The sequence below is a fragment of the Hyperoodon ampullatus genome (assembly GCF_949752795.1).
Source record: "Hyperoodon ampullatus genome assembly, chromosome: 10".
Lineage (NCBI taxonomy): Eukaryota > Metazoa > Chordata > Mammalia > Artiodactyla > Ziphiidae > Hyperoodon > Hyperoodon ampullatus.
Window position 1 is genome coordinate 4286026 of NC_136923.1, and position 16705 is coordinate 4302730.

The following is a 16705-nucleotide window of genomic DNA, read 5'->3' on the forward strand; positions in this document are numbered from 1 at the left end:
CTGCCTTGGGCAGGCCCTGCACTGGGCATCTTGGAGGCCCAACTGGAGAAAGACCTCCATATCACTGCAACTGGGCCCGGCCCCCTGTTGCCGCAGACATGGAAAAGAGTCTGGTCAGAGCCTGACAGATGGACGAGAGAGTGGCCACTTCTTCAGCCTGGCTGCAGGTGTGGGTGCCAGGATCTTCCCAGGTGTCCAGATCACGTGCTGACTTCACAGCATCCGTGGGCCTCTGGGGCCCGGTGCTCGTGGGGCCCGGCTGCTCTGGGCCAGCGGGTTGCGGCTGATGACCAGCTCCACGACGTCGCCTGCCTCGGCCAGGAGCGGCACTGTCAGGCAGCAGTCAAGGTCCCGTGTGCGAACATGGTTGACCTGCACATGCACAGCCATGGGGCAGATGGCGTCAGCTCAGCCTGGGCTGAAGTGGGTGAGAATTTCCTTAAATACAGACCCTGCCCAGCCCAGACACAGGGTGAATCTGAACACTCACACAGAGGAAGGCACTCTCATTTCAGTCTTTCAACCCTTCCATGCATCCTTCACCCTCCAGCACCTGCATGTCTCCATTTTTTTTTCCTCATCTGAAAAATCTTTATTTATTTACTTACTTACTTACTTTACTTACTTACTTACTTTACACGGGCCTCTCACTGTTCTGGCCTCTCCCGTTGCAGAGCACAGGCTCCGGACGCGCCGGCTCAGCAGCCATGGCTCACAGGGCCAGCCGCTCCATGGTGTGTGGGATCTTCCCGGACAGGGGCACGAACCCCTGTCCCCTGCATCGGCAGGCGGACTCTCAACCACTGCGCCACCAGGGAAGCCCCTTATTTATTTATTTAAATGTTTTTTAATTGTGGTAGAAGTCACATAATATAAAACATACTATTTTAACCATATTTAACTGTACAGTTCAGTGGCAGGGTCACTAAGTACATTCACATTGCTATGCAACTCTCACCATCATCCATCTCCTGATTTTTTCACCTTCCTAAACTGAAACTCTGTCCCCATTAAACACTAACTCCGAAATCCCCACTCGAACCACTGGCCCCTGGCATCTACCAGTGTACTTTCTGACTATATGAATTTGGCTATTCTAGGTACCTCATATAAGTGGAGTCAAACAGTATTTGTCTGCACCTCATGTATATTGGAATGCATTTTTTAAGGTTAACTTAACATATGTCCTGCAAACAGATTGGACCTCCCCCCCCCATGCTATACAGTAGGCCCTCACCAGCCATCTACTTCATATATAGTAGTGTACATACATCAATCCCAATCTCCCAATCCATCCCACCCCTCTCCCCACTTGGTGTCCATATGTTTGTTTTATACATCTGTGTCTCTATTTCTGTTTTGCACATAGGTTCATCTCTACTTTTTTTCTAAATTCCACATATATGTGTTAATATACGATATTTGTTTTTTCCTTTCTGACTTACTTCACTCTATATGACAGTCTCTAGGAATAAACTTACTAAGGAGGCAAAAGACCTGTACTCAGAAAATTATAAGACACTGATGAAAGAAATCAAAGACAACACAAACAGATGAAGAGATATACCATGTTCTTGGAATGAAAGAATCAATATTGTGAAAATGACTATACTACCCAAAGCAATCTACAGATTCAATGCAATTCCTGTCAAATTACCAATAGCATTTTTCACAGAATTAGAACAAAAAAATTTACAACTTGTATGGAAACACAAAAGACCACAAATAGCCAAAGCAATCTTGAGAAAGAAAAGGGAGCTGAAGGAATCAGGCTCCCTGACTTCAGACTATACTACAAAGCTACAAGGTACTGGCACAAAAACAGAAACATAGATCAATGGAACAGGATAGAAAGCCCAGAGATAAACCCATGCACCTATGGTCAACTAATCTATGATAAAGCAGGCAAGAATATACAATGGAGAAAAGACAGCCTCTCCAATAAGTGGTGCTGGGAAAACTGGACAGCTCCATGTAAAAGAATGAAATTAGAACACTCCCTAACACCATACACAAAAATAAACTCCAAATGGATTAAGGACCCAAATGTAAGGCTGAACACTATGAAACTCTTAGACGAAAGCATAGGCAGCATACTCTTTGACATAAATCACAGAAAGATATTTTTTGATTCACCTCCTAGAGTAATGAAAATAAAAACAAAAATAAACAAATGGGACCTAATGAAACTTAAAAGCTTTTGCAAAGCAAAGGAAACCATAAACAAGACGAAAAGACAACCCTCAGATTGGGAGAAAATATTTGCAAATGAATCAATGGACAAAGGATTAATCTCCAAAATATATAAACAGCTCATGCAGCTCAATATTAGAAAAACAAACAACCCAATCAAAAAATGGGCAGAAGACCTAAATCGACATTTCTTCAAAGAAGACATACAGATGGCCAAGAAGCACATGAAAAGCTGCTCCACATCACTAATTATTAGAGAAATGCAAATCAAAACTACACTGAGGTATCACCTCACCAGTTAGAATGGGCATCATCAGAAAATCTACAAACAACAAATGCTGGAGAGGGTGTGGAGAAAAGGAACCCTCTTGCACTGTTGGTGGGAATGTAAATTGATACAGCCACTATGGAGAACAGTATGGAGGTTCCTTAAAAAACTAAAAATAGAATTACCATATGACCCAGCAATCCCACTACTGGGCATATACCCAGAGAAAACTGTAATTCAAAAAGACACATGCACCCCAATGTTTATTGCAGCACTATTTACAATAGCCAGGTCATGGAAGCAACTTAAATGCCCATTGACAGACAAATGGATAAAGAAGATGTGGTACATATATACAATGGAATATTACTCAGCCAAAAAGGAACGAAGTTGGGTCATTTGTTGAGACGTGGATAGACCTAGAGACTGTCATACAGAGTGAAGTAAGTCAGAAAGAGAAAAACAAATATCGTATATTAACACATATATGTGGAACCTAGAAAAATGGTACAGATGAACCGGTTTGCAGGGCAGAAATTGAGACAGAGATGTAGAGAACAAACGTATGGACACCAAGTGGGGGAAAGCAGTGGGGGGGTGTGATGAATTGTCTGATTGGGACTGACATGTATTCAGTGATGTGTATAAAATTCATGACTAATAAGAACCTGCTGTATTAAAAAAAAAAACTACAATGAGGTACCACCTCGCACCAGTCGGAATGGCCATCACCAAAAAATCTGCAAACAATAAATGCCGGAGAGGGTGTAGAGAAAAGTGAACCCTCTTACACTGTTGGTGGGAATGTAAACTGATACAGCCACTATGGAGAACAGTATAGAGGTTCCTTAAAAAACTAAAAATAGAGTTACCGTATGATCCAGCAATCCCACTCTTGCACATATACCCAGAAAACACCATGATTCTGAAAGATACATGCACCCCAATGTTCACTGCAGCACTATTTACAATAGCCAGGTCATGGAAGCAACCTAAATATGTCTACCAACAGAGGAATGGATAAAGAAGATGTGGTACATATATACAATGGAATATTACTCAGCCATAAAAAGGAATGAAATTGTGCCATTTGCAGAGATGTGGATGGACCTAGAGACTGTCTCCATTTCTTAACATCACAAGCAGACCACACGCTGAGCCTCCTGCCTAGAATGTGGGGGATGGGAAAGGGTGTGCCAGGGACGCCCCACAGCTTCTATCTGCCCACTCACATTTCCCAGGCTCCCTTGCTGTTAGTGAGATCACATGACTTAGTTGCCATGGAGTCCGATGCATTTACTAGAGGGTGGAGCCTCCACCAATCCAGGTGGAGCAAGGCCCACACTGGCCCACAGTGGACATATGGTATAAGTGATAAATAAATGTTCATGTGTATTAAACCACTGAGATTTGGGATTGTTTGTTCCTGCAGCATAACTTAGCCTAACCTCAGCAATACAACTGTGTTGTCATTCCCTTCTGTCAGATGAGAAACCTGGGGCTCAGAGCTTCCCTGGTGGTGCAGTGGTTAAGAATCTGCCTGCCAATGCAGGGGACACGGGTTCGAGCCCTGGTCTGGGAAGATCTCACATGCCATGGAGCAGCTAAGCCCGTGCACCACAACTACTGAGCCTGCACTCTAGAGCCTGCGAGCCACAACTACTGAAGCCTGCGCACCTGGCGCCCATGCTCTGCAACGAGAAGCCCACACACCACAACGAAGAGTAGCCCCAGCTCACCGCAACTAGAGAAAACCCGTGCACAGCAACAAAGACTCAACACAGCCATAAATAAGCAAGTAAGTAAGTAAATAAATAACTAAATAACTAAATAAAATCTATAAAAAATAAAGGATTATTTTTTTTAAAAAAAGAAACCTGGGGCTCAGAGGGGGGAGGTAACCTGCTCAAGGCCACTCAGCCAAGGTAGAAGTCGGGCTTTCTCCCCACTGTGGGGCTAGGAAAGGCCACTCCATCGATAGTGCCACCACCCAACATTACCTGGAGGACCCTGTCAAAGGGCCGGAGACCCCCACGTTGAGCTGGCCCATCAGGGCGCACAGTGTGGACATAGACGCCCTTCTCCAGGAGGCCATCTGAGACACTAAAACCAAAGTCACTCCGTACAGGGTCCTTGTGCAGTGTCACCTGGGAACAGGAGGAGGAGACCTCTGGAGCCCCGATCTTTCCCCCTAGCCTCCCACAGCTGCCTAAGCCCCTTGGTCTGGCATCTGATGCCTCCGGGACCCAGCCCTAGCCCACCTGGCTGCTCTTCCACATGTGTTACTGCCTCGGCATCGTGCCCAAGCCTTGGCTTCTGGAGCACCCCCTCCCCTCCACCTCCGCTGACCCTCCATCTACAGCACTCATTCACAGTGGAAGCTGTAGGAAAAGGAGTTCCTTTCAGTTCCTTTTCAATCTTCCTGCTTCCATTCCAGGAGAAAGTCTCAATGGGGTGGCCATGTGTTTTCACCACCCTTTGACACTTCCCATCTCCCCGTCCACCAAAGAGCTGGCTTCAGCCTCAGAGCCTTCTGAAGGTTATTATGGGCCAAGAGGTCTTTTTTCTCTTCTGTGTTTTGTTTTCCTAGACAGTAGCCTATAGATGGCAAAAATGCTGGCCTCTCATTTAAGGTACTGATATGCATGCACACATACATATATATACACACACATTATAAGCCTTTATATTATACACACACGATAACTTAAGTGGGGAAAAAGTGAGTCTACTTAAAGAAAAGTATCACAAGTGTATGTGTGTGTGTGTGTGTATCGCCCAAATGCCAGGAGTTTTGGAAAACTCTACCTTCTATAAAATCTGTGTTTTATTGGTGGAGGAGAATGAAGCCCAGAGAGGGGCGGGGCCCATCTGGAGCTATGGCGAATACCCACAGCATCAGGACATGCATCCAGGCCTCCTGTGCTCCCCCAGCGCCCACCTTGTGCATCTCCAAGGGTGTCGGCAGCAGCATCTCCTGCATTTCTTCTGGGGAAGCTCGTATCTCCTGGTTCCTCCTCCAGGGCCGGTGGCCAGGCCTGCCCTCAAGGGCCACGTTCTGCACGGTGCCTGTCATGATGGATGCCTGTAGGGACACAGCTCTTCACTCAGATGCTTCCTGCTCTGTGTGCAGTCAACATCTATGGACACCTACTGTGTGCCAAACTTCAAGGTCACAATGGTGAACAGAATAGATGAGGTCCCTGCCCTCCTAGAGCTCTCAGCCCAATGATGAGCAATCAGAATAATAATCACTGGCACTGAATTATTAGCACTTATACTGCGTTGGACTCAGTTCCAAGCACCTGACACACAGAACTCATTTTATGCTCTACAATATTATGAGCCAGGCAAATAACATTCCCCCTGCCCATTTTACAGATGAGGAAACTGAGGCTTAGAAAGATTAAGATTTGAACTCAGAGTCTGGCTCCAGGGTCGAGGGTCTTAACCACTCTGCTAACTTGCTAGTCACAAAAATAAAGAAGATGAAATTACACATGGCAGTAAATGTCACAGAGGCCAGGGTACACAGAATGTGAGAGGCTGGAACAGTGAACCTGGTCAGTATGAGGGATCGGGGAAGCTTCCAGAGCCGAGATCTGAAAGATGAGCAAGAAATGGGGAGGAAGGAGAGTCCCCGGCAGGAAGAGGAAACAGCATGTGCAAAACCGCAGCAATGGACAGATGTGGACGGAGGCCCTGCATTTGAGAGGGTGCACAGGATGGGGCTGGGAGGGCAGAGGCTTAACCCTGCAGCACTTCCTCGGTGGCAGTGCTGGGGCCCCAGGGCAGTGGTTGGTGCCACGGAATGGGGGGAAGACGCAGTTAGGGGCAAGTGGGACTGTCAGTGGCCAGCTAGAACAGGGGCAGATGACATGGGGTGGAGAGTGGTGACACAGGACGCCTGGGAAGACAGACAGATAGAGAGACAGGCGGGGTGGGGGGGGAGATCCATGGTGCAGCCCCAGAGGACAGTATTAGAAATTGAATAGACCATAAAAGTACAACTTAAACCCTGTGGGAGGCAGGTAAGTGCTTACAGGTAAATTCCTATCTTTAAATGCACGATGTTAGGGAGCAAGAAAGACTGAAGACTAAGGAGTTAAGAAACCAGGAAAAGTATCAGGATTTAAACACAAATAAAGTAGAAGGAAGGGAATATCGAAGCTAGACATATGGAAGAGTAAGATAGGAAACAATGAAACATAAGACATAGTTAACAAAAACAAAACTTGGTTCTTTGATGAGCCTAGTAATTGGCAAGGCTGATAGAGAAAAAAAAAGGCTCGATCAATCATTTTAGGAACAGAAATAGGGCAAAAGCACAGATAAACAAAGTGTAAATTACTGCTCTCAGAATATGAAGGAGCTTCAGAATTGACCCAATGAGATCCTCCCTAGGTCTCCCCAGGCAGCCTTTTCCATCGTGGGCAAGGCTGACCTCACAGAAAGCTGCATTCACCTCTCGACCTCTCATGTCCCATTCTGTTACTGATGTTGACATCCACAAGCTTCCACTGGGCATGCTAACGACATGCACACACAGACACCAAAACTGCCCTTATGCATCCAAATGTGCACACTGACACACGTTTTCTGACAATACGCAGCATTGTGCATGCATGAGCGTGCTCACCTGCGTGCACACACACATGCTCCCAGTGCGCACACACGTTTTATGCCAAACATGCTCACATGTGCACACACCCCAATTAACGTGCCACAGCACGGTGCTCTCAGTCACACTTGCACACGGGTCCATCCACAGTCTGTATGCACGTGAAGGCACCTTTATACGGAGGGTGCCAGGAGAGTACCCTTGTACGTGTTACACAAGAACACAATGCCATCAACGTGCCACCTCCCATGGGGGGCCTCAGGGGGGGCAGGGCGTACCTCCAGCTCCCTCAGCAGCTCCGACTGACCACATGACTCCAGGTCTTCAAGGGCTTCTCCGAACATGCGCCAGAAGCCCTCCTCGCAGGCGGGGCCAGGGGCGGGGCTGTAACGTAGGAACCAGAGAGCGTCAGCTCCTGGCAGGCGGGCTGGGGCCTGAGGAGTCTTCTGGGCCCTGGGGCCCTGCGTTGGGCTCAAGGGGCCATTGGGTGGGCGGGCGGGCAGGAAGGCAGGCGTCCTCGGTGGCAGTGCCGGGGCCCCGGGGCGGTGGTTGGTGACACGGAATGGGGGGAAGACGCAGTTAGGGGCAACCAGGGCTGTCGATGGCCAGCTAGAACAGGGGCAGATGAGACGGGGTGGAGAGCGGTGACACAGGACGCCTGGGAAGAGAGACAGACGGACAGACAGACAGACAGACAGGAGATCCATGGTGCAGCCCCAGAGGACAACCCCAGGCCCCACCCAGACACAAGGCATTGCAGGACAGTGACAGAGCTGGAGCTGGCAAGGACACAGATGGATGGAGACGATGGAGTATTAGGGCTGGGGAAAAGGCTGCGCCACCCTATAACTTTCATCACAGGAGGTATGGCCCGTTATCAGCTCTAAAATTGGGTCTCATCAGAACGGTAACAAGCCACGTTTTCACGCTTCACCGTTTACAAAGCCCTTTGCCGTCTACAAAGCCCTGGATGTTATCAAGTGTGCTGTGGTGTTCAAAGCACTCTCTCTCACGAAGGCACGCAGGCTTTCCTCTCAAAGGGAGCTGCCAGGACAGTGAGGCAAATTAGGTGCCTCCTTCCCTTCCCAATTCAGAGATGAGAAGACTGAGACTGAAGGCCATTTGCTCCATTCAAGTCAGTTCTACAAACGTTCTGAGCCAGGCCCTCTCCTGGGCACAGGGCTATGGAGGTGAATAAGGTGAAGGCCCTGTTCTTAAGGAACTGAGGGTCACTCATGGAGCGCATGTAAGCAGCTACTGGATGCCTGGCTGAGCGAGGGATGCCAAGTAGAAGACACGACAGCCAGGTGATTAACAGGTAGACCCAAGGTGGCCAGTGCCACCAGGAGGCTCACGTGAGCAGCTGTGGGTACCAGCAGAGGGAGGGAGGATCAGGGAAGCCTCCCAGAGGCAGGGGAGTTTGAGGCGGGTCTAAAGGATGAGTCGGCATCGGCCAGGAGAGGAGAGGGAAACAGCATTCTAGGCAGAAGGAGCTGCCCGACCAAAGCAGAGCCGTGGGAAGCTGGTGGCTGGGGCCACACGAGGACCAGCATTTCTCCACCGGGTGTGCTCCCCGTAGGAGCATCTGAATTCACCACAGAAACCACCACGTCCCCAGCCCAGGGCTGGCGCTCGTGACCATGACCCGAGGGTCCCTGCAGGAGGCCATCACAATCTGGGCCAAGTCGGGAGGGTGTGGGTCCGAGACCTCAGTGTCTGGGAACAGCTGTTCACCAGGCGTGCGGAGGGCCGGCCAGGCTGCCTCTCCACACCTTTGCCCCTGCTGTGCCCTCCAGCCAGCGTGCCCTCCCCCCGCCTCAGCCTTCTGAGATGGCTCTGCTCCACACGTCCTCTCCTCTCCCAGGAGGTGCCCTCCTGAGGCCAGACAAGACTTGCCCATCGCCCCCAGCGCCTTGGCGCAGGGACCGGCTCCCCACGCCCGTCCTAGCCAAGAGGGCCAGCCGGTCTCCCCCGTGGAGTCCCCACCACAGACCTAGCTGGTGGCTCCCAGCCCTCCTCCTCTTCCTCCTCGGGGAAGCTCTCGTCGGCAGGGGCTGGGGTGTAGCTCGTCCTCCGGGGCTCGGTGGGTGGGGGACTGCTTCTCAGCCGGCTGCACCGCCACTCCTGGGGGGTCATGCCCCGGGCTGCCGCCTGTGGAGTGTAGGAACCTGGCAGGTGGACAGAGCGGGCACCTATATCCTCTCTGTGCCCTTAGCTTGCCCTCCCTTCCTGCCCCATCTCTAGCTGTGCTGAGTGGCCCAGGAGAGGTCTTTGCCCTCTCTGGGCCTACCTGACTACCCAGAGTCCCCTGAGGACCCCTGCCACCCAGACCCCTACCCCAGAACCCCCTGGATCTCCTGATCAACAGCAGACTTAATGCTGGGGCTCCAGGATCCTGTCCCAGCTCCACGGGGCTCGGCTTGGCCGACCCCTGTCTGAGAGGGAGGGTCCACTGTGCTAACCATTCCCTTCTCCCTGCCACAGGGAGCTCTGAAGGTCTTGCTCCAGGGGGTGATGCTGAGAGATGCTGACCCACTTCTGGAGATGGAGAAGCTGAGACTGAGATCGGGCAGATATCCAGTGAGTGAGGACCAGGGCCGAGGGCCACCTGAGGCTACCTAGAGGCCTCACTCCACTACTCCCTGAGCTGGGCCTTGGGGAGTCCCTGTCGTTCTGGGTCACAGAGGCCAGAAGGCCAGCCACCAGATTCAGATGCCCCCCAAGGGCACCCATGGGTCTCAACACGCATGGGTAGGGGAGCTAGTGTCCTTGGGGGCGCCCTGGGGGTGTCCACCCAAGAGGGTCTCATAGGATGGGGTGGGAGGGGGCTTTCTGCCTTCCTGTCTTCAACAGGATGCAATCAACACCGAGCACTTGCTGTGTGCTGGCCGTCGGGCTGGGAATGAAGGAGGCAGAAGTAAGACCACTTGGTCCCAGGCCTCGAGGGGGGGGATCTGAATGGGCAGCTGCAGTGCTGTGGATGCCAAGCGAAGCCCGGGAGGGCCTGCAGTCCACACTCTCAGGAGTGAGGGGTCCTCAGAATGGCTAATGGGGCCCAGTCAGGTCTGCCTTCAGGAAGTGTCCCTAAAGGAGGGGACTAGCAGAAGGGGAGCAAGAAGAAGGGTCAGGCGGAGGGAACAGCCCCTACGAAGGCCCACGGAGAACACGGTGCTTGTCCAGGGGCCCGAGGTGTTACCTGGGCCCCCAAAGCCACCCTCAGTGGCCAAGCTGCCCCAGGACTCCACTGCGCTGTCCACACTGGGCACAGTGGACGAGGATCGGGCTGCCAGCAGGCCGCCTTTCAGTGCCTCTGGAGGGTCCTCATCCGCATCGCTGGCTTCGCTGAGGCTGCCCGATTTGCGGGGTAGGAGGGGGCCTGGGAGGAAAAGCGGGTGTCACTGCCACTGGCTTCTGACCTTGGAGACAGAGGTGCTCAACCAGCCTCAGTTTCCCCACTTCGGCCTGATTTGGGAACTCACAGGCCCTGGGCTCCCTGAGCCTCCTGATGGGCAAGCTGACAGGTGAGATGGGAGGCATGCCAATAGGCAAACCCATTTCAGAGATGTGAAAACTGAGGCTCAGAAAGGCTGCACAGCATGCCCAAGGTCACGTGGTGAGCAACAGTGGAGCCCAGATTAGAAGGAAGGCTCCATAGCTCAGGCTCCATCCACTCCCTACTAAAGCATGGGGGACAAATTCAGGGGAAACTGAGGAATGTATGAGTGATGGCCACAAGGCAAAACAAGCAGGCACCTCAAACGGCAGGAGGTGATGAAGAGCATGGTTCAGGCCCAGAGGGCCCCACACTGGCTGTATGACCTCAGGCCCATCGCTCCCATCACTCTGAGCCTTGTCTCCTCTGTCTCCACTGTCCCAGGTACCCTCCCACCTCCACGGGGTGAGCAACAATTCAGTGAGGTTGGGCCTCACAAAGCTTGGCACAGAGGCTGAGGGATCTCTCTTCCTAAATGGGCTGGACGGCACCCAGGTGTGGGGTGAGGCTCACGGTCTAGCTGCTTCTTGATCTTCAGGGTGACGGTCTCACCAGCCACCTGCAAGAGGTGGATGGCCTCACTCAGTGGCCGGCCCTTGAGGCTAACACTGTTGATGGCCAGGATACGGTCCCCAACGTGGATAGCGCCAGTCCTGGGGAGGGGGCACAGGGTAGAGGATGGGAGTTAGACAGGGCCTTGAAGCAGGGGTCTGCCCTTGGGGAACTCAGGAACCCCAAAGCACAAGCCTGGCTGACCCCAGTTAAACCCACCTATTGGGGGGGGTGGAAAAAAGCAAGTGTGATTGTATTAACAGAAGTATGAAGTCTAGCATCTGGGAGGGGATTTTCCTGCTCGAGTAGGTTCTGGAACCAGTGTCCAGCATGAGTTTTGAGGATGGTTTGAATGCCACATACTAGCTGACAAATACTATGTGGTCTTAGGCCAGTTCCTTAACTTCCCTGAGTCTCAGTTCTTTCATCTGTAAAGTAAGGGTGATAATACGTATTTTATCAAATTATAATTGAAGGATGGATGGGTGGAATGAATTCACGTTTCCCTCCAGCTGAAATCCATGTGTACCCTTTCCCTCTCCCTGGGTCTCAGTCTCCCCAACTAGAGAATGAACCTAAGCCCCAGGGTCCAGCTGACTTCCCAAAGGGGTATGGGGGCGATGAAAAGGCCGAGCAGTAGCAGTGTATTAGCCCAGTCGTTTTCTATCTAGATACTATTAGAATTACCTAAGGAGCTTTTTAAAAAGTGCAGATGCCTGGCCCCTCCCCCTGACCAATGAAATCGTACCTCTGGGAGCGGGGCCAGGGAAGGTAATTCTGAGGAGCAGCCAGGGCTGAGGGTGGGGAGGGGGATTGCAGCAGGTGCTGAGAATGCACCTGACCTGGGTGGGGGAGAAGGAAGCAGAGGACTGGAGTGGGGGGTCTTAAACTCTAAATGTAGATTTTGCCCCCAGGTGGGAGCTCACGGAGGGTCAAGCCCCTCCACGCCCAGCATTGCCCAGCAAGCTCCCCGAGGGCCTGGGGGAGTGACTGAGTCAGAATATGGAGGATTTGCGGGGGAAGGCCAGAGCTGTGCCATCCAGTACGATGGCCACCAGCCACATGTGGCTACTGGGCTCCTAAATTGTGGCTGGCCTGAACGGAGACATGCTGGAGGTGTAAAATACACACCAGATTCTGAAGACATAATACGAAAGAAGAATGTAAAATATTTTGTTAATAATTTTTGTATTGATTACATGTTGAAATAAATACATATTTAAGATCTAAAAAATTTCCTTTTACTTTTCTAATGTGGCTGCTAAAAAGTTTATAAATAAATTTGTACTTTATACTTCAGTTAGACAGCGCTGACCTGGATCAGCCAGGCAAAGGCAGACAGGTTGTCTACTGTGCCCTGTAGGGCTGGCGCACAGTAGGTACTCAGAAAATGTCAGAGTGGATGAAGACATTTGAGGTCAGAATCGGTCCCACTGGCCTCTCACCCAGCAGGGGGCGATCCAGGAGCACAGACGCCAACAGGTTGACGCCTCAGCCCCAGAATCCCTCCCATCCTCCTGCACCACCCCACCATGGTTTCGCCCCTTGTGCCTGTGTCCTCCTCCAAGGGCCCATTCTGCCCGCCAGGCTGGGCAAGGCTTCCCTTTTACAGAAAGCTCTTCTCAGTGCCTGGAGCTCACTGCAAAGCTGTCCAGAGAAAGGCTGCCTCACCCACACTGGCGTTGCCTCCCTGTGACCCTCGTGCGGACCAGTTCCACTTCTGGGCCCAGATCCACCTGCTTCCCCCTCCAAACTGGACAGCCTGGACAGCCCTCTTCTCACATCTCTCCCTTCTGCCACAATTTCAGGGAAACTTTCTAGGGGAGAGGATAGCAGGGACCCCTGCCCCAATGCCTCAAGAGAGGTGCCAGGCTGTGCTGGGACCCACGTACCAGGGACATGGCCCCTGTACTATGAAGGCACATAGCAGGTGCCCCAAAAAGACTCACATGCTGACTTTTTAGAAATGGGGTGATCTCCAGGTTTGGGGGAGCAGAGGGATGAGCATACATTTATCCAGCAGTTACCTGAAGTCAGGAGGTCTGCCAGGGGCTGGCCCGCATCTGAGGAACTGAGGCGCAGAGAGGGATGGGACAGGCCCCATGTCACCCAAGCCATCGATGTTGGAACAAAGGTAAGATCCAGTTTGGCTGATCCCAAAGCCCAGCTCCTGCCCCATGGGGTCCCTGGGCTCACCTGTGTGTCCCCACAGAGCCCCGGCTCACCTCTCAGCCAAGCCATGCTTGGTGAGTCCCGAGATGACAATGGGATCGAAAGGCTCCTCTGTGCCTGAGATGGTGATGCCCAGGGGGCCCCCGTAGCGTTTCAACTCCACCGTGTAGCTGATGGCACCCGTGGTCTCCTGTTCATCTGCAGGGGGGTAAGCATCAGAGCTGGGGGACACCCATCAAGGGTAGGCCATAGGGATGGGCACTCCCAGAGCCCCGCCAAGCTTTAATGCACTTACACTCATCATACTCATCCATTAATTCACCCACTCCCTCAGACAATAATTCACCGATTTACGCAGCCACTAATACACCCATTCCCTCAGCTATTAGTTCAACCATTCTCTCAAGATTTAATTCAGCCATTCCCTCAGCCATTAATTCACCTATATCCCTCTGCCAGTAATACAGCCATTGCCTGAGCTATTAGTTCACCCATTCCATTATGCCAATAATACACCCATTCTGTCACCCATTAATTCATTCATTTCCTAAGCCACTAACAAATCCATTCCCTCAGCCATTTAATACACCCATTCCCTCAGCCAATAGTTCACTCTTTCCTTCATGCCATTAATACACCCATTCCCTTAGCTTAAATACACACATTCTCTCAGCCATTACTTCACCTATTTCTTCACCATTAAGCCTCCATTTCCTCTTACATTAAATCACTGATTCCCTCATCCAACAATACACCCACATTCCCTCAGCCATTAATATACCCATTCCCTCATGCCATGAATTCACCCATTCCCTTAGCCATTAATTCACCCATTTTATAAGCCATTAATACACCCATTTCCTCAGGCATTAATTTACCCATTCCCTCATCCATTAATTGACCCATTCCCACATGCCATTAATACATTCACTCCCTCAGCCATTAAATCACCTAATCCCTCAGCTATTAACACACTCATTCCCTCATGCCATTGATTCACTTATTCACTCACCTATTAATACACACATTTCCACATCCATTACTTCACACTCTCTCCCATTAATTCACCTATTTCCTCGGCCATTAATACACCCATTTCCTCATACTGTTAATCACCCATTTCCCTCAGCTCTAATACATATATTGCATAGCCATTAATTCACCCCTCCCCTCAGCCATTAATTCATCCATTCCTACAGGCATCAATACACCCATTCCATCATGCCATTAATACAACAATTCCCTCAGCAACTAATACACCTGTTCCCTAAGCCATTAATTCACCCATTCCCTCAATCATTAGTTCACCCATTCACTCATGCTAATAACACATCCAATCCCAAAGGCACTATCATACCCATTACCACAGCCATTAGTTCACCCATTCCTTCATGGATTTAATACACCAATTCCCTCAGCCATTAATTCATCCATTCCCTCAGCTATTGATTCTCCATTCTCTCAGCCGTCAATTCACCCATTCCATCACCCATTAATTCCCCCATTCCCCCAGCCATTAATTTACTCATTTCATCAGCCATTAATTCACCCATCAACCAGGCATAATACACTAATTCCCTCATGGCATTAATACACCCATTCCCTCAGCCATTCATTCAGTCATTCACTCTGCAATTAATTCACCTCTTCCCTCAGCCATTAATACAACTCCCTCATGCCGTTAACACCCATTCCCTCACCAATTAGTTGACCCATTCATTCATTCATGCCACTAACAGACCATTCCCTCTGCCATTAACATACCCATTCCCTCAGCCATACTTAATCCACTCCCTCTGCTATTATTTCACCAGTTACTTTAGCCATTAATTCACCCATTTAATCAGGCATTAATTCACCTACTCCCGCAGCCATTAACACACCCATTCCCTTTTCCTTTAATATATCCATTCCCTCATGCCATTAATACATCCATTTCCTCATGCAATTAATTCACACCTCTCCTAGCCATTAATTCACCTCTTCCCTCAGCCATTAGTTCACCCATTCCCCAGCCGTTAATTCATCCATTCCCTCAGTCATTAATACACACATTGCCTCATGCCATCATTTCACCCATTCCCTCGGCCATTCATTCAGCCATTCCCCCAGCCATCAATTCACCTATTTCCTCAGCCATTAATTCACCATTCCCTCAGCCTTTAGTTCACCTTTCCTTCATGCCATTAATACACTCATTCACTCAGCCTTTTTTTTTTCTTTTTTTTTTGCAGTACACGGGCCTCTCACTGTTGTGGCCTCTCCCGTTGCGGAGCACAGGCTCCAGATGCGCAGGCTCAGCGGCCATGGCTCACGGGCCCAGCCGCTCCGTGGCATGTGGGATCTTCCCGGACCGGGACACGAACCCGTGTCCCCTGCATCGGCAGGTGGACTCTCAACCACTGCGCCACCAGGGAAGCCCTCACTCAGCCTTTTAAATTCATCCATTCCCTCAGCTATTAATTCACCCTTTCCCCCAGCCATTAATTCACTCATTCCCTCAGCCAGTATTTCAAACATTCTGTCAGCCATTATTTCAGGCTTCACCTCAGCCATTAAGTCACATTCCCTCAGCCACTAAAACACCCATTCTCTCAGCCATTACTTCACCCATTCCCTCAATGATTTTTTTTCAAAGCACTTTACTTTTATTAAACTCACATAACCTTCATAACAACTTTATGATACAGGTGATATTTTAACAATTTTGCAGATGAAGAAATTGAAGCACTGAGGTAAGTTGTTCACAGTCACAACTTAGTAAATGGTGCAGTTACAAGCAATCTGGCTCTAGATTCTGTGCTCTGAAATAGACTCTTGCCTTTCTAGAATATATGTTCTCTGAGAGCTCTTACATTAGGTGAAAATTTCAAGTTATGTCATTATTGGGGTAAAATTGAGGAGTTTTTTGTTTTGTTTTTACAGTTTCTAAGGATCAGATTTATCAAAGCTGCATTGAATATCTACTGATATCCATTGTTCCTGTTCTTACAGAGACAAAAAAGCAACTGTCCCCTGGGATACAGAGCCAGGAACAGCAGTGAGAAGACACCTAACCAAAGAAACACAAATCAGCAGAGTAACATAAGAAAACTGCTGGGTCCAGCCCTGCCTAACAGCCTCATTAGTGCCCCTACCTAAATATGTCTTATTTTCACTAATAACTTAGAAAATATCTGGTCAGATAGAATGGCTTGCCTTTCAGAGCAGTAAATAGGTATATCTACCAATTATATATACTGGGAGAAACAAGAACATTTCCAAACACATCACTTTTGAAAATCTCAACAGTAATATTCCCTTGTCAAATAGAAATAATCTAATATTCATTTCTTCTATTTTTTTTTCATGGAAAGGCACTTTATTTATTTTATTTATTTTTGGCTGCGTTGGGTCTTCACTGCTG

The 16705-nt window shown here is 49.9% G+C and overlaps 1 protein-coding gene across 3 annotated transcripts in view; it reads right to left on the reverse strand.

Annotated features, from left to right (window-relative positions):
- Positions 1 to 213: 213 nt before the first annotated feature.
- Positions 214 to 16705, reverse strand: part of GRIP2 (glutamate receptor interacting protein 2) — a gene marked incomplete at both ends in the record, with an annotated part of 134288 nt that continues 117796 nt past the window's right edge. For all 3 annotated transcript variants that reach the window (XM_079712798.1, XM_079712797.1, XM_079712799.1), the window contains 8 exons: positions 214 to 372; positions 4462 to 4608; positions 5403 to 5546; positions 7361 to 7466; positions 9076 to 9250; positions 10279 to 10458; positions 11089 to 11228; positions 13353 to 13497. In XM_079712798.1, coding sequence (XP_079568924.1) covers positions 214 to 372; positions 4462 to 4608; positions 5403 to 5546; positions 7361 to 7466; positions 9076 to 9250; positions 10279 to 10458; positions 11089 to 11228; positions 13353 to 13497 — 1196 coding nt within the window. The remainder of the gene's footprint in view (positions 373 to 4461; positions 4609 to 5402; positions 5547 to 7360; positions 7467 to 9075; positions 9251 to 10278; positions 10459 to 11088; positions 11229 to 13352; positions 13498 to 16705) is intronic.